The following is a 22122-nucleotide window of genomic DNA, read 5'->3' on the forward strand; positions in this document are numbered from 1 at the left end:
TGTTGTTCATGTTTCCTCCATCGTCCGTCTCCATCCTTCCTTCCCCTCCATGTTTCCTCCATCCCCATCTCCATCCTTCCTCCTTCTCCATTCTCATCTCCATCCCTCCCTCTTCTCCATGATTCCTCCATCTTCCATCTCCATCCTTGCTTCTCCTCCATGTTTCCTTCATCCCCATCTCCACCCTTCCCTGTTCTCCATGTTTCCTTCATCCCCATCTCCACCCTTCCCTGTTCTCCATGTGTCCTCCTTCCTCCATCTCCATCCCTTCCTGTTCTCCATGTTTCCTCCATCCTTATGTCTGTCCTTCCTTCTCCTCCATGTTTCCTCCATCCCTATCTCCATCCCTCCCTGTTCTCCATGTCTCCTTCTTTCTTTCTATCTCCATCCTTCCTCCATTTCCATCCTTATCTCCATTCTTCCGTTCTCCATGTTTCCTCCTTCCTCATCTTCATCCTTCCTTCTCCTGTTTCCTTCTTCCTCCATCTCCATCCTTTCTTCTCCTCCATGTTTCCTCCACCCCTATCTCCATCTTTCCCTCTTCTCCACATCTCCTTCCATCTCCATCCCTCCTCCATCTCCACCCTTATTTCCATCCCTCCCTCTTCTCCATCCATGTTCCTCCATCCTCCATCTCCATCCTTCCTCCTCCATCCATGATCTCCAACCCCTCCCCGTCCTCCTCCAACCCCTCCATAGGGCCCTCCCCAACCCATCTCCATGGTCCCCACCATGGGGCCCACCACGGGGCCCACCACCCATCTCCATGGGGAGCAAGGAACCTGCGCCCCATGGGCCCCATTTCCTTTATCTATGGGGCCCATGGCACATGGCCACAGGGAGTGGTGACCCACACCCATGGGTGGCTCCAACCCATGGCCATGGGAACCGTGACCCACAGTCACGTGGAGCTTTGACCCACTTCTATGGGGCCCACAAACCTTCTCCATGGGGAGCAATGACCCACTGCTGTGAGGAAGCAGCACCCATGGCCATGGGTGCCTCCAACCCATGGCCATGAGGATCCATGACCCACGTCCATGGGGAGCAATGACCCACGTCCATGAGGATCCATGGGGAGCAATGACCCACGCCCATGAGGATCCGTGGGGAGCAATGACCCATGTCTTTGAGGATCCATGGGGAGCAATGACCCACGTCCATGAGGATCCATGACCCATGTCCATGGGTACCTCCAACCCACGTCCGTGAGGATCCATGATCCATGTCCATGGGTACCTCCAACCCATGGGAACCCCTGACTCAGACCCATGGACAACCCCAACCCTCAACCATGGCCACCAACCCCCCATGTCCTTCCAACCCCTTCCCCATGTCCATAGAGGAGACGACACCCCCCATCCAAAGCTATCTCCAGCCCCACCCCCTTGAAGACCCATTGGGCCACCACGTCCCCTATCTCCATAGCCCCACCAGCTCCATCCCATGGGAGGCATCCAAGGGCAGAGTGAGGTTCTGGGAGGTCAATGGCCTGGAGACAAGGAGGGGGAAGGTGGAGGACTTGGTGGAACCCATAATTACGTGGCCTCATTAAGGATGACTCTGCTGGTTGCTCCTATGGGCCCATGATGTCACCCATTGCAACAGCTTGATGGCAATGACGGGGCCAATGGGGTGGAGGTGGTGGGGTGGGATGATGGACACCCCATCTTGCTCTAAGACCCCCCCAAAACCTCCATCTATGGGGGTCCTTATGGACCATCTCATCTTCTCCTGGGGGCAAAACCCCCATGGGGGGGGCATCTAACAGCTTTGCCCCACAGCGACCACAGCAATGGAGGTCCCCAAGCTATGGGGCACCATGAAGGTGCTGAGGACATTGGTCTTGGTGGTGTCCATGGGTGAGTACGAGGGGTGGTGGGGTCGAAACGCGGCGTGGACACACGTGTGGGTGGCTCTAACATGCGTGTTCTTGGCGTGTCCTCCCTTGTAGTGACCTCTGTGGTGGTGGGGGACACGCGTGTGGTTGGTGGCATGGACTGTGAGCCCCATTCGCAACCATGGCAAGTGGCCATCTTGGACATGTACAAGCTCTACTGCGGTGGGGTCCTGGTGGACAAGGAGTGGGTGGTGACGGCGGCCCATTGCACCACACCAGGGTAAGGACAATGTCCTCCATGGCCCCGAGGTGGCTCCTCGGCCATATCGTGGTCTTCATGGTCTTCACGGGTCCATGGTGTGGTCCCATCCAGGTTATGGGCTCATGGGTTGTGGTCTTCATGGTCTTCATGGTCCATATGTGGTCCATGTCATGGTCCCATCCAGGTTATGGGCTCGTGTTGTGGTCTTCATGGTCTTCATGGTCCATACGTGGTCCATGTCATGGTCCCATCCAGGTTATGGGCCCATGGGTTGTGGTCTTCATGGTCTTAGTGGTCTTCATGAGTCCATGGTGTGGTCCCCTGCAGGTTATGGGCCCACTTGTCATGGTCTTCATGGGTCCTTGGTGTGGTCCCATCCAGGTTATGGACCCAGTGGTTGTGGTCTTCATGGTCCATGTGTGGCCCATGTCGTGGTGTCATCCAGGTTGTGGTCAAGTTGTGGTCTACACATGTTCTGATACGTCATATGTGGGCCATGTATGTCCCATATGTGGGCCACGAGGTGTCCTACACATGGTCCATGGCGTGTCCCACACATCTCCTTGGCCATGCTGTAGACCCCATGTCCTACACATGGTCCATGATGTCCACACATGGTCCATGATGTCCACACATGGTCCATGGTGCCCCACACATCTCCTTGGCCGTGCTGTGGACCCCATGTCCCACATATGGTCCATGACATGTCCCACACTTGGCCATGCTGCAGATTCCATGTCCTACACATGGTCCATGATGTCCTACACATGGTCCATGATGTCCTACACATGGTCCATACCATGTCCTACACATGGTCCATGATGTCCTACACATGGTCCATGATGTTCTACACATGGTCCATACCATGTCCTACACATGGTCCATACCATGTCCCACACATGGTCCGTGATGTCCTACACATGGTCCGTGATGTCCTACACATGGTCCATGCCATGTCCCACACGTGGTCCATGATGTGCCACACATCTTGACCATGCCCCATCCTACCATTACCCCACCATTGCGCCATGGTCCATCCCACGTCCTACAAGACCCATGACCACCATCTCCTATGTCCCATCCCCGTGTCCTCCACCGCATGGTGAGCACCTCCCCGTGCCCCATAGGATCACCAGTGTCCACATGGGCAAACACAACCTCTACACACGCGAGCGCGGGGAGGTGCAGAAGATGGTGCAGAAGATGGTGGCTCACCCCAGCTACGACCCCACCACCAAGGACAACGACATCATGATGATGAAGCTCCTGACGCCCGTCACCGTCACCGACAGGATCAGGCCCATCTCGGTGGCCTCCTGCTTGCCCCAGCCTGGGACCACCTGCACCACGTCAGGATGGGGAGCCACCACCTCCCCTGAAGGTACCCGAGTGGCTCCAGGGGCTCTTATGGGGGTCATGAGGCTTCTTATGGGAGGATGGAGGTTCTTATGGAGGTCTTGGAGGTTCTTATGGAGGTCTTGGAGGTTCTTATGGAGTCTAGGGCGTTCTTATGGGGGGATGGAGGTTCTTATGGAGGTCTTGGAGGTTCTTATGGAGGGGATGGAGGTTCTTATGAAGGTCTAGGGATTCTTATGGGGGGGATGGAGGTTGTTATGGAGGGGTTGGAGGTTCTTATGGAGGTCTTGGAGGTTCTTATGGAGGTCTAAGGGGTTCTTATGGAGGTCTAAGGGGTTCTTATGGAGGTCTTGGAGGTTCTTATGGAGGGGATGGAGGTTCTTATGGAGGTCTAGGGGCTTCTTATGGTGCAGTTGGAGGTTTTATGGAGGTCTTGGAGGTTCTTATGGAGGTTTAGGGGGTTCTTATGGAGGTCTTGGAGGTTCTTATGGAGGTCTAGGGGCTTCTTATGGTGCAGTTGGAGGTTTTATGGAGGTCTTGGAGGTTCTTATGGAGGTTTAGGGAGTTCTTATGGAGGTCTTGGAGGTTCTTATGGAGGTCTAGGGGCTTCTTATGGTGCAGTTGGAGGTTTTATGGAGGTCTTGGAGGTTCTTATTGAGGTTTAGGGGGTTCTTATGGAGGTCTTGGAGGTTCTTATGGAGGTCTAAGGGGTTCTTATGGAGGTCTTGGAGGTTCTTATGGAGGTCTAAGGGGTTCTTATGGAGGTCTTGGAGGTTCTTATGGAGGTTCAGGGGGTTCTTATGGAGGTCTTGGAGGTTCTTATGGAGGTCTTGGAGGTTCTTATGGAGGTCTAGGGGGTTCTTATAGAGGGGATGAAGGTTCTTATGGAGGTCTAGGGGGTTCTTATAGAGGGGATGAAGGTTCCTATGGAGGTCTTGGAGGTTCTTATGGAGGGGATGGGCACATCAGGGTCACCTTCTTGGTGCCGTGGTCCATCTCCTCTTATGGAGACACGGGTCCCTTCCTGGAGATATGGGCCCCATTATGGAGGTCTAGGTCCACCCACGGAGATATGGGTCCCCTTATGGCCATCTGGGACATATGGGTGCCCTTATGGCCATCTGAGTCCCTTATGGCCATTCAGGTGCCCTTGTGGCCATCAGGTTCCACCACCGCCACCTCCACCCCCCCACCCCATAGCCCCCCTTCCCCCCCCCCCAACCCCACCTTGGGCCCCCCCAGGCCCCATCCCACCACGTTGGGTGTCACCTTTGGGTGGGGTTTGGGTGCTACGGGATGACGTTCCTGCCGGTCGCCGGGTCCATCTCCTTTGGTCTCTTTCTTCTCCTCCCCTCCCTTCCTTCTTTGTCCCTTTGTGTCCCACCTCAGTCACTTACCCGGACGTCTTGCAGTGCGTCAACGTCACCATCTTCTCCACGGCCGAATGCCACCGCTTGTACCCCGGTTCCATCACCGAGAACATGCTCTGCGCCGGGAGCCTCCAAGGTGGTAGGGACTCATGTCAGGTACGGAGCAGAACCCCTTGGACCAGCAGGAACCAGCTCTAGGGCCCCTTGAGGTCCATCTCCATGTCCTCCTGAGGTCCATCTCGATGTCCCCTTGAGGTCCATCTCTATGGGCATCTTGAGGTCCATCTCGATGTCCTTTTGAGGTCCATCTCTGTGGGCATCTTCAGGTCCATCTCTATGGCCTCTTGAGGTGCATCTCTATAGCCTCTTGAGGCCCATCTCTATGGCCTCTTGAGGCCCATCTCGATGTCCTCCTGAGGTGCATCTCCATGGCCCCTTGAGGTCCATGTCCATGGCCCCTTAAGGTCCATCTCCATGGGCATCTTGAGGTCCATCTTGATGTCTTCTTGAGGTCCATCTCGATGTCCTCTTGAGGTCCATCTTGATGTCTTCTTGAGGTCCATCTCGATGGCCCCTTGAGGTCCACCTCTATGGCCCCTTGAGATCCATCTCGATGTCCTCTTGAGGTCCATCTCTATGGCCTCTTGAGGTCCATCTCCATGTCCTCCTGAGGTCCATCTCTATGGGCATCTTGAGGTCCACCTCGATGTCCTTTTGAGGTCCATCTCTATGGGCATCTTGAGGTCCATCTCTATGGCCCCTTGAGGTCCATCTCGATGTCCTCTTGAGGTCCATCTCTATGGCCCCTTCATGTCCACCTCTATGGCCCCTTGAGGTCCATCTCGATGTCCTCTTGAGGTCCATCTCTATGGCCCCTTGAGGTCCACCTCTATGGGCATCTTGAGGTCCATCCCGGTGTCCTCTTGGCCATTAGTGGTCAACTTAGGGCTGGGCTTCAAGGTTCAACCATCAGGTGAAGCTCATGGTGGTCTTCAAGCATATGGTGGCTTCAGCTGAGTTGGGCAACTCAATGGGCAGCCAACCCAAGGGGAGCTGAAGAAGCCAATGGGGGGGCTCCAACCCAACAAGGGTTGGTCAGTGCAAGAGGGCTTGGCCAAGAGGGTTGGCCAACCCAAGGGGGGTGGTTGACCCAACTGGTTGACCACGTTGGAGTTGACCACCCAATGGCACCCAACGGTTGACCACCCAATGGGTCAAGCCAGTGATGAGCACCCAAGCCAAGAGCGCTTGGCCAACCTAAAGAGGTCACCCTCATGAGGCCAAAGCTCATGGGGTTGGTCCTGGCTTGGTCAAGCCATGGAAGGTGACGTCCACCATGGGGCCGACACCACGTTTCTCCATAGGGGGACTCTGGAGGACCTCTGGTTTGCAACAAGACCCTCCAAGGCATCGTGTCTTGGGGCATGGAGAAGTGCGGCCAACCCAAGCGCCCTGGGGTCTACACCAAGGTCTGTAGATACGCCCAATGGATCCATAAGATCATGAAGGACAACTGAGGGGACCTCCTCAACCAGCTCCACACGCCATACAGGGGGGAGGTCAGAGGACCACGGGGCCACCAGAAGCTGTGGGTGAAGCTGGTGAGATGTGGGGTGGGAAGACACCAGAAATTAAAGCCTTTGTGATGGTCGCTTTGGTCCTTTCAACCTCCCGTTAGATGAGAAGATCAAGCCCAACGTGGTGCTGTGGTCGCCCCCCATGGCCCCAGTGACCAGTGGTGGTGGTGGTTGTGGGCTTCATGGTGGGGTCACCACCAGCTTTCCAACCCTGGTCTCCTCATCCATCATCTCTGATGGGTTGTGGTGGCACCAAGGACATGGTGGTCGACAAAGGGTCTTCAAGCCAGAGAGAGGGTGGTCAACTCAAGCGGGGTCTATCTACCAGGAGGTGCCCAATAGGAGAAGCACCCAACAAGGGTCAGCCAATGAGGGTCAATGGTGGTTGGTCAACCCAATGAGGTTCAACCAATCAATGGTGCTTGGTCAACCCAATGAGGCTCAACCAATCAATGGTGGTTGGTCAACCCAATGAAGGTCAACCAACCAATGGTCAACCCAATGAGGTTCAACCAATCAATGGTGCTTGGTCAACCCAATGAGGGTCACCCAACTCATGGTGGTTGCTTGGTCAACCCAATGTCCACCAGGTTCTTCTGAGGCTGGTGGCCACTTGGTTGCCTTCTCCTCCCCCCCCATAGGTGGTGCTGGAGGGGTCACGTCTCCATCCTGCCCCACATGGGGGTCTCCTGAGGTGGGCCCCATAGAGATGGTCAGGGAGAAGACGTCGCCATTGGTCGAGCTCTTCTCAAGTCCCACCTGCCTCAAAGAGGGGCCACGCCATTGGTTGAGCTCTTCTCAAGACCTACTCGCCCCAAAGTGCTTCCACACCATTGGTTGAGCTCCTCCTAAGTCCCGCCCACCCCAAACTGGAGCCACCTCATTGGCTGAGCTCCTCCTAAGTCCCACCTATGTCAACTTGGAGCCACGCCATTGGTTGAGCTCCTCTTAAGTCCCACCCACCTCAACTTGAAGCCACCCCATTGGCTCGACTCCTCCTAAGTCCAACCCACCTCAAAGCCCACCATTGGTTGGGCTCTTCCCAAGACCTACTCAACCCAAAGTGCTTCCACGCCATTGGTTGAGCTCCTCCGAAGTCCCACCCACCCCAAAGTGGGGCCACGCCATTGGTTGAGCCCTGTCCAAGACCAACTCAGCCTAAATGGGGTCCACGCCATTGGCTGGGCTCCTCTTAAGTCCCACCCACCTCAACTTGGAGCCACCCCATTGGCCGCTGGTCCTGCCCCAATGCGGGGGGCGGAGCTTCCTCATCGCCAGCCAATCACAGCCCAGGCTCGTGTGCCCTTGCTGAGGCCCCTAAAGCCTCATTAGCGTTAATGAGCCATCCCATAATAGGCGCCCGGCCCCACACCCAGGGCGAGGCCTTAATCCAACCTTAATGGGGCAGCACCCGCCCCACACGTCGCCCCATAGATAGACACAGGGACCTGCTTTGACCCATAGATGGACCATGGGGACCTTCTTCACCCCATAGATAGACACAGAGACCTGCTTAGACCCATAGATGGACCACGGGGACCTCCTTCACCCCATAGATAGACACAGGGACCCACTTCACCCCATTGTCACCCCATAACTGACCCCTATGGCCTCCTCTTTGTCACCTCATCATCAACCCCATTATCACCCCATTGTCACCCCATAACTGTCCCCTATGATTCCCCCTATGGGACCCCTTTGTTGCCCCCATGTGTGTCCCCCCCCCCCATAGCCACCCCATTGTCACCCCATAACTAATCCCATTGTCACCCCCATGACCCCCCCCATTATTACCCCACGGCCACCCCATTGTCACCCCATTATCACCCTATAACCAGCCCCATTGTCACCCAATAACCCCCCTATGGCCACCCCTTTGTCACCCCATAACCAACCCCATTGCCCCCCCCAAGTGACAGGGTGGGGGAGGGGTGGGAACACGCCACCTGCCCCCCCCGTCCCCCCCCCCCTTCTCAGGGTCTCATTAACGAGCCCCGTTAATCATTAACCGGAGCCTTGATGAGCCTCGGGGGGGCCCCGACCCCCCCCCCCCGGACCCGCCATGGTCGCGCCCGGACCCCCCCCCCCGGTGCTGCTGCTGCTGCTGCTGCTGCCCATGGGGGTGCCCGGTGAGGGGGGGCCTTTGGGTGCCATATGGGGGGCCTTTGGGTGCCATATGGGGGGTTATGGGGGGCCTTTGGGTGCCATATGGGGGGTTATGGGGGCCTTTGGGTGCCATATGGGGGGTTATGGGGGCCTTTGGGTGCCATATGGGGGTTATGGGGGGCCTTTGGGTGCCATATGGGGGGTTATGGGGGTCTTTGGATGCCATATGGGGGGTTATGGGGGCCTTTGGGTGCCATATGGGGGGTTATGGGGTTCCATATGGGGGGTTATGGGGGGCCTTTGGGTGCCATATGGGGGGTTATGGGGTTCCATATGGGGGGTTATGGGGGGCCTTTGGGTGCCATATGGGGGGTTATGGGGGCCTTTGGGTGCCATATGGGGGTTATGGGGGGCCTTTGGGTGCCATATGGGGGGTTATGGGGGCCTTTGGGTGCCATATGGGGGGTTATGGGGGGTCTTTGGGTGCCATATGGGGGGTTATGGGGGCCTTTGGGTGCCATATGGGGGGTTATGGGGGTCTTTGGGTGCAATATGGGGGTTATGGGGGGGTCTTTGGGTGCCATATGGGGGGTTATGGGGGTCTTTGGGTGCCATATGGGGGGTTATGGGGGGTCTTTGGGTGCCATATGGGGGGTTATGGGGGCCTTTGGGTGCCATATGGGGGGTTATGGGGGTCTTTGGGTGCAATATGGGGGTTATGGGGGGGTCTTTGGGTGCCATATGGGGGGTTATGGGGGGTCTTTGGGTGCCATATGGGGGGTTATGGGGGCCTTTGGGTGCCATATGGGGGGTTATGGGGGTCTTTGGGTGCAATATGGGGGTTATGGGGGGGTCTTTGGGTGCCATATGGGGGGTTATGGGGGTCTTTGGGTGCAATATGGGGGGTTATGGGGGCCTTTGGGTGCTATATGGGGGGTTATGGGGGCCTTTGGGTGCCATATGGGGGGTTATGGGGGGTCTTTGGGTTCCATATGGGGGGTTATGGGGGCCTTTGGGTGCCATATGGGGGGTTATGGGGGCCTTTGGGTGCCATATGGGGGATTATGGGGGTCCATTGGGTGCCACATGGGGGTTAGGGGGGTCCTTTGGGTGCCATATGGGAGGTTATGGAGGTCCCATTGTGGGTTTGGGGGGGGGTCCAGGGTGGGGCTTGGGGTGCAGGGGGGTCATTTGGGTGCTCTGTGGCTGTGTTGGGAGTTATGGGGGGTCCCTGGGGGGGGACAGAGGGGATCTAAGGGGTCCTTTGGGTGCTATATGGGGGGGGGTTGGGTGCCTCATGGGGGGCTTGGGGGGTCCTTGGGGTCCCAATGTGGGGTTTGGGGGGTCCCATGTTGGGTTATGGGATGCCCCATAGTGGGTTATGGGGTGTCCCCCCCCCCCATCACCCCCTTTAAATGAGCCCGTCCATGCGTGTCCCCCCCCCAGCCCATCAATGGGGCGGCCGCATCCTGGGGGGCAGCTCGTGCCCGCAGGGGGGCCACGAGGGCCTCGTGCTGCTGCTGCACTTTGGCTCCGCCTACTGCGGGGGGGCGCTGCTGGGGCCCGAGTGGGTGCTGAGCGCCGCCCATTGCGAGGCCAGGTCAGGGGGGCAACGGGGGCAACGGGGGCAATGGGGGCAACGGGGGTGATGGGGGCAATGGGGGCAATGGGGACAAGGGGGGCAATGGGGGGAATGGGGGGAATGGGGCAATGGGGGTAATGGGGGGTAATGGGGGCAATGGGGGTAATGGGGCAATGGGGGGAATGGGGGTGATGGGGGCAATGGGGGGAATGGGGGCAATGGGGGTAATGGGGCAATGGGGGTAATGGGGGGTAATGGGGGCAATGGGGGTAATGGGGCAATGGGGGCAATGGGGGGAATGGGGGTAATGGGGGTAATGGGGCAATGGGGGCAATGGGGGGAATGGGGGCAATGGGGTAATGGGGCAATGGGGGTAATGGGGGCAATGGGGGCAATGGGGGCAATGGGGCAATGGGGGGAATGGGGGGAATGGGGGGCAATGGGGGTAATGGGGGGAATGGGGGTAATGGGGGCAATGGGGGTAATGGGGGTAATGGGGGGATGGGGGGAATGGGGGTAATGGGGGGAATGGGGGGAATGGGGGCAATGAGTCAATGGGAGCGATGGGGGCAATGGGGGTAATGTGGGAAATGGGGGCAATGGGGGCAACGGGGGCAATGGGGGGAATGGGGACAATGGGGGTAATGGAGGGGAATGGGGCAATGGGTCAATGGGGGGAATGGGGGTAATGGGGGGTAATGGGGGCAATGGGGGGAATGGGGTCAATGGAGGCAATGGGGGCAACGGGGGCAATGGGGGTAATGGGGGGAATAGGGGGCAATGGGGGGAATGGGGGGTAAAGGGGGCAATGGGGGCAATGGGGGGAATGGGGGGAATGGGGGCAATGGGTTAATGGGGGGTAATGGGGCAATGGGTTAATGGGGGGTAATGGGGCAATGGGGGTAATGGGGGCAATGGGGGCAATGGGGGGCAATGGGGGCAATGGGGCTACACTGGGAGGGGATTGGGAGGGCAAGTGGGGTCCCTCCATGCCCACGTCCCACCACAACCCCATCCCCAGGAGATGCCACCACGTCCCCTCCATGTCCCCACGTCCCTCCAGGGACCACATCCAGGTCCACCTCCCACCACGTCCATCACGTCCCCCCATGCCCATGTCCCCCCCCAACCATGTCCCCCCCCCAACCATGTCCCCCCCAACCATGTCCCCCCCCAACCATGTCCCCCCCCACAACCATGTCCCCCCCCACAACCATGTCCCCCCATGTCCCTCCAGCAACATCCAGGTCCTGGCGGGTGCCCACAGCCTGGCGTCCCCCTCGGGCCAGGAGGAGTTCTCGGTGGCCGTGGCCACCGTTGTCCACCCCGGCTTCAGTGACTCCAGCTACGCCCATGACCTGATGCTGCTGCGCCTGGAGCCACCGTTGAGCAGCTCCAGCTCCATCCAACCCTTTGTCCTACCTGAGGCCCCAGTGGCCACCGGGGCCAACTGCACCGTCATGGGCTGGGGCACCACCACCAGCCCCGAGGGTACGGCCAAGGGCTGGAGACACCAAGATCCCTTGGGTTGGCTGGTGGCATCTCCAAGGGGTTGGAGACACCAACCTCCATTGGGTTGGCTGGTGCCATCTCCAACGGGTTGGAGACCTCAATGGCCAAGGGGTTGGAAGCCTCAAGTGCATTGGGTTGGCTGGTGGCATCTCCGAGGGGTTGGAAGCCTCAAGTGCATTGGGTTGGCTGGTGGCATCTCCAGTGAGAAGGGACCTCAATGGCCAATAGATGGTGGAGGTGGCACCTCAAAGGTGAAGGAACTCGATGGGCAAGGCTTGGAGGCCTCGATCTCCATTGGGTTGGCTGGTGGCATCTCCAAGGAGAAGGGACCTTGGTGGCCCACCATGACCATGTTCCATTGATGACCATGTCCCACTGACCTCAACCCGCACTGGGTTGGCTGGTGGCATCTCCAAGGAGAAGGGACCTCAATGACCAAAGGTTGGAGACCTCAAGTGCATTGGGTTGCCTGGTGGCATCTCCATGGAGATAGGACCCAATGGCCAATGGGTGATGGAGGTGGCATCTCCAAGGGGTTGGAGACCTCAATCTCCATTGGGTTGCCTGGTGGCATCTCCAAGGGGTCCCCACGTCTCCTTCTGCCCCCAGAGACCTTCCCTGACACCGTCCAATGTGTCAACATCACGGTGGTCGATGACACCGAGTGTGGCTCCATCTACGGCTCCAAAGTGACCGAGGACATGATGTGCGCCGGGGCCACCACGGGGGGGAAGGACTCGTGCCAGGTACCCCCATGTCCCCCCACGCCCCATCTCCCCGCGCCCCACATCTCCACGGCCAAGGTCCTCTCATGGTCCCTCTCTTGTCCCCAGGGTGACTCCGGGGGTCCCCTCATCTGCGATGGGGTCCTTCAGGGCATTGTCTCATGGGGCGACCACCCCTGTGGGCAGCCGGGGAAGCCGGGGGTCTACACCCGGGTCTACAACTACCTGCCCTGGATCCTGGAGACCATGGGGGAGGCCTGAGACCTGCTCGTCCTGCCATGGAACCCACCATAGATCCAACAGAGACCATCTCATCCCACCATGGAACCCACCATAGATCCAACAGAGACCATCTCATCCCACCATGGAACCCACCATAGATCCAACAGAGACCATCTCATCCCACCATGGAGCCATGGAACCCACCATAGATCCAACAGAGACCATCCCATCCCACCATGGAACCCACCATAGATCCAACAGAGACCATCTCATCCCACCATGGAACCCACCATAGATCCAACAGAGACCATCTCATCCCACCATGGAGCCATGGAACCCACCATAGATCCAACAGAGACCATCTCATCCCACCACGGAACCATGGAACCCACCATAAATCCAACAGAGACCATCTCATCCCACCATGGAGCCATGGAACCCACCATAGATCCAACAGAGACCATCTCATCCCACCATGGAGCCATGGAACCCACCATAGATCCAACAGAGACCATCTCATCCCACCATGGAACCCACCATAGATCCAACAGAGACCATCTCATCCCACCATGGAGCCATGGAACCCACCATAGATCCAACAGAGACCATCTCATCCCACCATGGAACCCACCATAGATCCAACAGAGACCATCTCATCCCACCATGGAGCCATGGAACCCACCATAGATCCAACAGAGACCATCTCATCCCACCATGGAGCCATGGAACCCACCATAGATCCAACAGAAACCATCTCATCCCACCATGGAACCCACCACAGATCCAACAGAGACCATCTCATCCCACCGTGGAACCCACCATAGATCCAACAGAGACCATCTCATCCCATCATGGAACCCACCACAGATCCAACAGAGACCATCTCATCCCACCATGGAGCCATGGAACCCACCATAGATCCAACAGAGACCATCTCATCCCACCATGGAGCCATGGAACCCACCATAGATCCAACAGAGACCATCTCATCCCACCATGGAACCCACCACAGATCCAACAGAGACCATCTCATCCCACCATGGAGCCATGGAACCCACCATAGATCCAACAGAGACCATCTCATCCCACCATGGAGCCATGGAACCCACCATAGATCCAACAGAAACCATCTCATCCCACCATGGAACCCACCATAGATCCAACAGAGACCATCTCATCCCACCATGGAACCCACCATAGATCCAACAGAGACCATCTCATCCCACCATGGAGCCATGGAACCCACCATAGATCCAACAGAGACCATCTCATCCCACCATGGATGGACAGACCCCACCACAGACCCCCAATAAATCCCTCCCAGCATCTCTAAGGCATCTCCTGACCCATTGGGAGGACAAAGGGACCCAAAATCAGGTAGAAGTGACCAAAATTGGGGACAAATGACCCAAAATCAGACAGAATTGACCCAAAAATACAGAAGTGACCCCAAACTGGGCAAAATTGACCTAAAATCGGATAGAAATGACCCAAAACTGGGTAGAAATGACCCAAATTGGGCAGAATTGGGCAAAATCAGATCGAAATGACCCCAAATTGGACAGAAATCACCCCAAATTGGGCAAAACCGACCCAAAACCATACAGAAATGACCCAAAACCACAAAAATGATGTAAAATTGGACAGAAGTGACCCCAAATTGGGCAAAATTGACCTCAAATCGGGTAGAAATGACCCAAAATCGGGTAAAAATGACCCAAAATCAGGCAGAAATGACCCAAATTGGGCAGAATTGGGCAAAATCAGGTCGAAATGACCCCACATTGGACAGAAATGACCCAAAATTGGGCAAAACCGACCCAAACCCAGACAGAAATGACCCAAACCCACAAAAATGACGTAAAATTGGACAGAAATGACCCCAAATTGGGCAAAATTGACCTCAAATCGGGTAGAAATGACCCAAAATCAGGCAGAAATGACCCAAATTGGGCAGAATTGGGCAAAATCAGGTCGAAATGACCCTACATTGGACAGAAATGACCCCAAATTGGGCAAAACCGACCCAAAACCAGACCGAAATGACCCAAAACCACAAAAATGTCGTAAATTGGACAGAAATGACCCCAAATTGGGCAAAATTGACGCAAAATTACAGGAATGACCCAAAATCAAGCAAAATAGACCCCAAATTGGGCAGAAATAGGCAAAAATGGGCAGAAATGGGCAAAATTGGACAGAAATGACCCAAAATCGTGTAGAAACAACCAAAAAATACAGAAATGATACAAAAATTGGACAGAATTGACCCAAAATTGGACAGAATTGACCCCAAAACACAAAAATGATGTAAAATTGGACCGAATTGACCCAAAATTGGATAGAAATGACCCAAAATTGGGCAAAATTGACCCAAACTGGGGCAGAAATGACTCCAAATCGGCCAGAATTGACCCCAAAAGGGCAGAACTGCCCCACACTGGTCCCAGAGCAGCTCAACGCCGGTTCCCTATGGGGAGGGAGCCCAATTCCCACCTAATTCCCACCTCCCTCCCCCAATTCCCAGCCTTCTTCCCGCCCCATATCCCATGGGCTCCGTGGGGCTGAGTCATGGGGCACAGCAGCGTTATGGGGCATTAAGAGGGGGGTAATTAGTGCTGGGGGGTAATTAGAGCCATCAATGGGGCCGGAGGGGCAGGGAGGAGCCGCGTTGGGATTTGGGAGCGTTCCCGCGTCCCGGATCCCGCCGCCTCCTCCCCAAAGCTCCCGGGATTGAGGCTGGGTTGGGATGGGAGGGACCGGGCTGGTGCGAGAGTCACGAGAGGCTCGGGTCCAACGTCTATCCCGACAGCTATCGCGATATCCCAGTGTCCATCCCGACATCTATCCCGACATCCATTGTACCATCCATCCCGTCCAATGTCCATCGCATCCATGGCAACATCCCCACTGATTTCCATCCCATCTATCGCATCCACCCCAATGTCCATCCCAGCATCCATCCCAACACCTATCCCAACCCATCCCAAGATCCAACCCAACATCCACCCCAATGTCCATCCAACGTCCATCCCAACATCCATCCCAAGATCCCTTCCATCCATCCCAACCATTCCATCCATGCCAACATCCACCCCAACGTTCATCCCATCCATCCCAACATCCCGACATCCATCCCGACATCCATCCCCTCCACCCCAATGTCCACCCAACATCCCAAATCCATCCCATCTGACCAACATCCATCCCAATGTCCATCCAACGTCCATCCCAACATCCATCCAAGATCCCTTTCATCCATCCCAACCATTCCATCCATGCCAACATCCACCCCAACGTTCATCCCATCCATCCCAACATCCCGACATCCATCCCCTCCACCCCAATGTCCACCCAACATCCCAAATCCACCCCATCTGACCAACATCCATCCCAATGTCCATCCCAAATCCCATTGTACATCCCACCATCCATCCCACCATCCCATTGCCCATCTCTACATCCACCCCAACACCCATCCCAACATCTCAAGGTCCATCCCATCATCCCGACGTCCACCCCATCATCCCAAACCCATCCCCTGGTCCATCCCATCATCCCATGGTCCATCCCGGGCTCCTCCCCCGGGGCGGAGCCATCGGCACAAAAGCCACCCCCAACAAGCTGGGACACGCCACAACACGCCAGGACACGGCACGGACACGGCACGGACACGCCAAGGACACGCCAGGGACGGGAGGTGACACGGGGGGGGGGACACGGGGGGTGGGATAAGGGGAGGGATAAGGGGGGATATGGGGAAGGGGAGAGGGGGAGAAGGAGGAAGGAATGAGGAAGGAAGGAGGGAGGAGGAGGAAGAGGGAAGGGGCGGAAGGAGGAAGGAGGGAGGGATGGGAAGGAAGGAGGAAGGGAAGGTGGGGCGGAAGGAAGTGGGGACAGGAGGAGGTGGAGAGGGTGGGATGGAAGGTGGGAAGGGGGGAAGGAAGGAGCGGGATGAAGGGGGGAAGGAGGGAGCGGGATGAAGGGGGGAAGGAGGGAGCGGGATGAAGGGGGGGAAGGAAGGAGCAGGATGAAGAGGAGGAAGGAGGGAGCGGGATGAAGGGGGGAAGGAAGGAGCGGGATGAAGAGGAGGAAGGAAGGAGCGGGATGAAGGGGGGAAGGAGGGAGCGGGATGAAGGGGGGAAGGAGGGAGCGGGATGAAGGGGGGAAGGAAGGAGCGGGATGAAGAGGAGGAAGGAAGGAGCGGGATGAAGGGGAGAAGGAAGGAGCGGGATGAAGGGCGATGCTGGGACAGACGGACACGGGCAGGTCCCCCCCCAGGGCCATGGAGCTGCTGCCGCTCACCCTGCTCCTGCTGCTGCTGCTGGGTACAGACGTGTCCCCCTGTCCCGTGTCCCATGTCCCCATGACCCATGTCCCATATCCCATGTCCCATATCCCCATGTCCCATATCCCCATATCCCACGTCCCCTATTCCCATGTCCCATGTCCCCTATCCCCATATCCCATGTCCCATATCCCATATCCCCATGTCCCCATATCCTCATATCCCCCTGTCCCATGTCCCATGTCCCCATATCCCCATGTCCCCTATCCCCATGTCCCTATATCCTCTTATCCTCATGTCCCATGTCCCCATATCCCCATTTCCCCATCCCATATCCCATGTCCCATATCCCCATGTCCCCATATCCCATGTCTCCATGTCCCTATATCCTCATATCCCCATGTCCCCATGTCCCCATATCCCATGTCTCATGTCCCCACATCCCCATGTCCCCATATCCCATGTCCCATATCCCCATGTCCTATATCCCCATGTCCCCATATCCCTATGTCCCCATATCCCATGTCTCCATGTCCCTACATCCTCATAACCCCATATCCCCATGTCCCCATATCCCATATCCCCATATCCCCATGTCCCTATATCCCATATCCCCATGTCCTATATCCCATATCCCCATGTCCCTATATGCTCACATCCCCATGCCCCCATATCCCCAATCCCATGTCTCCATATCCCATATCCCCATGTCCCATATCCCCATGTCCCCATATCCCCATATCCCATATCCCCATGTCCCATGTCCCCATATCCCATATCCCCATGTCCCATATCCCCATGTCCCATATCCCCATATCCCATATCCCCATGTCCCATATCCCCATATCCCATATCCCCATATCCCATATCCCCATGTCCCATATCCCCATGTCCCCATATCCCACATCCCATGTCCCATATCCCCATGTCCCATACCCCATACTCCATATCCCATACCCCCTACCCCATACCCCACACCCCATATCCCATACCCCATACTCCATATCCCATACCCCCTACCCCATACCCCATATCCCATACCCCATGTCCCCACACCCCATGCCCCATATCCCACATCCCATATCCCGTACCCCACACCCCATGCCCCATATCCCATATCCCCATATCCCACACCCCATATCCCCTACCCCATACCCCATACCCAATGTCCCATTTCCCACACCCCACGTCCCATATCCCTATATCCCCATGTCCCATATTGCCATGTCCCACACCCCACACCCCATGTCCCCACGCGGCAGGAGGAGCCGGAGGGCAGGATGAGGACAGGATCATCGGGGGGTACCCCTGTGTCCCCCATTCCCAGCCGTGGCAGGTCTACATCTACAGCCCCGTGCGCTGCGGTGGGATCCTCCTCAGGGACAACTGGGTCCTCTCGGCCGCCCACTGCAACAGCAGGTGGGGTGCGGGGACATGGGACATGGGACATGGGATATGGGATATGGGGATATGGGGTGTGGGGACATGGGATATGGGGACATGGGATATGGGATATGGGGATATGGGGTGTGGGGACATGGGATATGGGGACATGGGACATGGGATATGGGGATATGGGGATATGGGATATGGGGATATGGGGATATGGGATATGGGACATGGGATATGGGATATGGGATATGGGGATATGGGGACATGGGACATGGGATATGGGGATATGGGGATATGGGATATGGGGATATGGGATATGGGATATGGGGATATGGGATATGGGACATGGGGATATGGGGACATGGGGATACGGGACATGGGGACATGGGATATGGGGATATGGGATATGGGGATATGGGATATGGGACATGGGGATATGGGGACATGGGGATACGGGACATGGGGACATGGGATATGGGGATATGGGATATGGGGACATGGGGATATGGGGATATGGGGACATGGGATATGGGACTTGGGGATATGGGGACATGAGGATATGGGGACATGGGGATATGGGATATTGGGGACATGAGATACGGAATACAGGGATATGGGGACAGGGGACATGGGGATATGAGAATATGGGGACATGGGTTATGGGGATATGGGGACATGGGGATATGGGAATATGGGGATATGGGGACATGGGGATATGGGGATATATGGATATGGGGATGTGGGATATGGGGATATGGGGATATCGGATATGGGGACATGGGGATATGGAAATATGGGGACATGGGATATGGGACATGGGGACACGAGAATATGGGATAGGGGTATATAAGCTATGGGATATGGAGATATGGGGATATGAAGTATGGGGATATAGGGACATGGGATATGGGGATATGGGGACATGGGATATGGGGATAGGGACACAACCTATGGACATGAAGCATGAGGAGATGGGACAACACATCCTTGGAGGACACCACAGGGAGTGGAGATGGGACCGTCCCCGTGTCCCCGCATGTCCCACCTTCCTCCCCACGTCCCCATCTCCCCACATCCCATCCCCACGTCCCCACACCCCACATCCCCGTCCCCCCCCAGGGGCATCCGCCTCCGCCTGGGCGAGAACGACCTGCAGCAGCAGGAGGGGACGGAGCAGAACCGCCTGGTGGCCAAGGCCATTCCCCACCCGTCCTTCAACCCCACCACCCTGGACAACGACCTCCTGCTCCTCAAGCTCGACCGACCCGTGGGGCTGGGCCGCGCCGTGCGGCCCCTGGCCCTGCCCCGCGCCTGCGCCCCCCCCGGCACCACCTGCCTGGTCTCGGGGTGGGGAACCGTCACCAGCCCCCAAGGTGAGCCAGAAAGTCAATGGAGACCCATAGGGAGCCTGTAGTAAACCTATAGTAGACCTGTAGTAAGGCCCCCGCGGCACCACCTGCCTGGTCTCAAGGTGGGGAACCGTCACCAGCCCTCAAGGTGAGCTGGGAAGTCACCAGAGACCCATAGGAAACCTGTAGTAAACCTATAGTAGACCTGTAGTAAGGCACCCCAAGTGCCACCTGCCTGGTCTCAGGGTGGGGAATCATCACCAGCCCCCAAGGTGAGCTGGGATGTCACCAGAGACCCATAGGGAACCTGTAGTAAACCTGTAGTAGACCTGTAGTAAGGCCCCCCCCGGCACCACCTGCCTGGTCTCAGGGTGGGGAACCATCACCAGCCCCCAAGGTGAGCTGGGATGTCACCAGAGACCCATAGGGAACCTGTAGTAAAGCTGTAGTAGACCTGTAGTAAGGCCCCCCCAGTGCCACCTGCCTGGTCTCAGGGTGGGGAACCGTCACCAGCCCCCAAGGTGAGCTGGGATGTCACCAGAGACCCATAGGAAACCTGTAGTAAACCTATAGTAGAAATGTAGTAAGAACCCCCCAGTGCCACCTGCCTGGTCTCGGGGTGGGGAACCATCACCAGCCCCCAAGGTGAGCTGGGAAGTCACCAGAGACCCATAGGGAACCTGTAGTAAACCTATAGTAGAGCTGTAGTAACCCCCACTTGCCACCATCTCTCTTGTTTTGGATTGGGGAACCATCGCCAGCCCTCAAGGTGAGCCAGAAAGTCAATGGCGATCCATAGGGAACCTGTAGTAAACCTGTAGCAGACCTGTAGTAACCCCCACCCACCACCATCTGCCTTGTTTCAGGCCAAGGAACCATCACCACCCCCTACAAGTAGCCTGTAAGTGATGCCCAATCTACCAGTAACCGCTCAGTAACCCCCAAGTAGCCTATAAGTAACCCACAAGTGCTGCCCAACCTGTAGATAACCCCTTAGTAACCCCCAAGTAGCCTCTAAGTGCTGCCCACCCTATAGCTAAACCCCCCCGTAACCCCCAAGTAGCCTAGAAGTAACACCGAACCTCGGATTAACCTATGAGTAACCTATGCGTAACCTATGAGTAACCTCATAGTAGATCCCGGAGCACCCCAGAAGCCCCCTGGGGGTGTCCCCGACCCCTTTGACCCCCCCCATGCCCACAGTGACCCTCCCGCGGCACCTGATCTGCGCCTACGTGGACATCCTGCCCGACGCCGCCTGCCGCCGGGCCTACCCGCAGCGCGTCACTCCCAACATGCTTTGCGCCGGGGTGCGCAACCAGCGCATCGACTCCTGCCAGGTACCTGAGGGGGGGGGGACACACACCCCAAAAGCCACCCTAAACCCCCCCGCTTTGTCCCCATTGCCCCACCAGCCACCCCACCATCACCCCCCAAGTCTTGCGCCCTCCTGGTCCCAAGGTCGTGGTAACCCCTAAGTTGGGTCCTCTCCTTCATCCCACCCCCAAATCCCCACCTCAACCTCCCCGCCCCCCATCTCAACCTCTTCACCCCAAACCACCATGGTGGACCTCCATCCCCACGTGGCCTTCAAGCTTCTCCCTCTATGGGTCCCCCAGTGCCTGTCCCTCACCTAGTTTGGGGTCCCCCACCCCAAATCCCCCCATAACCGCCCCCAAACTCAACCTCTTCCCCATAACCACCATGGTGGACCCCCATCCCCACGTGTCCTTCAACCCAAAGACCTTCTTCTCCACCAATGGGTCACCCGGAACCATCCCTGACCCCAAATTTGGGGTGTCCCCATCTAGCTCTGGGGTGTCCCCCATCTAACTATGGGATGTCCCCCCCCTAGGGTGACTCTGGGGGGCCCCTGTCCTGCAACGGGACCCTCCAGGGCATCGTGTCCTGGGGGCTGCAGACGTGTGCCCTGCCCGGGCGCCCCGGGGTCTACACCCGCGTCTGCAACTACGTGGGATGGATCGAGAACACCATGAACCGCAACTAGGACACGCCAAGGACACGTTAACGACACGCTAAGGACACGGGACATGGAGCTGGACCACAACGAGGGACCTACATGGAGCTGGGCCACCACGGACTATGAGTAGGGACAGAACGACATGGAGATGGATCACTATGGACCACATATAGGGACATACATGGAGCTGGGCCACCAGAGACCATGGATCTGGACCACCATGGGCCACCATAGACCATCATGGACCATGGATCTGGACCACCATGGGCCACCATAGACAATCATGGACCATGGAGCTGGACCACCATAGACCATCATGGACCATGGATCTGGACCACCATGGGCCACCATAGACCATCATGGACCATGGATCTGGACCACCATGGGCCACCATAGACAATCATGGACCATGGAGCTGGACCACCATAGACCATCATGGACCATGGATCTGGACCACCATGGGCCACCATAGACCATCATGGACCATGGAGCTGGACCACCATGGGCCACCATAGACCATCATGGACCATGGATCTGGACCACCATGGGCCACCATTGAC

General features: G+C 57.0%; 1 protein-coding gene across 1 annotated transcript; it reads left to right on the forward strand.

Moving 5' to 3' along the window:
* Positions 1-1822: 1822 nt before the first annotated feature.
* LOC115603358 (transmembrane protease serine 9-like) lies at positions 1823-21589 on the forward strand. The gene is made up of 15 exons (XM_030475172.1): positions 1823-1862; positions 1955-2120; positions 3230-3275; positions 4844-4984; positions 6193-6340; positions 6507-6590; positions 9958-10111; positions 11331-11584; positions 12215-12351; positions 12439-12585; positions 16201-16252; positions 18103-18259; positions 19352-19605; positions 20785-20921; positions 21437-21589. The coding sequence occupies exons 1-15, from the start codon at positions 1823-1825 to the stop codon at positions 21587-21589; spliced, it is 2070 nt and encodes a 689-aa protein (XP_030331032.1).
* Positions 21590-22122: the final 533 nt, after the last annotated feature.

This window comes from Strigops habroptila, unplaced genomic scaffold (genome assembly GCF_004027225.2).
Source record: "Strigops habroptila isolate Jane unplaced genomic scaffold, bStrHab1.2.pri NW_022045633.1_ctg1, whole genome shotgun sequence".
NCBI classification, from domain to species: Eukaryota; Metazoa; Chordata; class Aves; order Psittaciformes; family Psittacidae; genus Strigops; species Strigops habroptila.

Coding starts and splice junctions, on each gene's coding strand:
- LOC115603358 (XM_030475172.1), top strand. CDS start 1,823: ATGAAGGTGCTGAGGACATTGGTCTTGGTGGTGTCCATGG. Junction 19,606..20,784: donor AACCGTCACCAGCCCCCAAG/GTGAGCCAGAAA, acceptor CCATGCCCACAG/TGACCCTCCCGCGGCACCTG. Junction 20,922..21,436: donor AGCGCATCGACTCCTGCCAG/GTACCTGAGGGG, acceptor TCCCCCCCCTAG/GGTGACTCTGGGGGGCCCCT.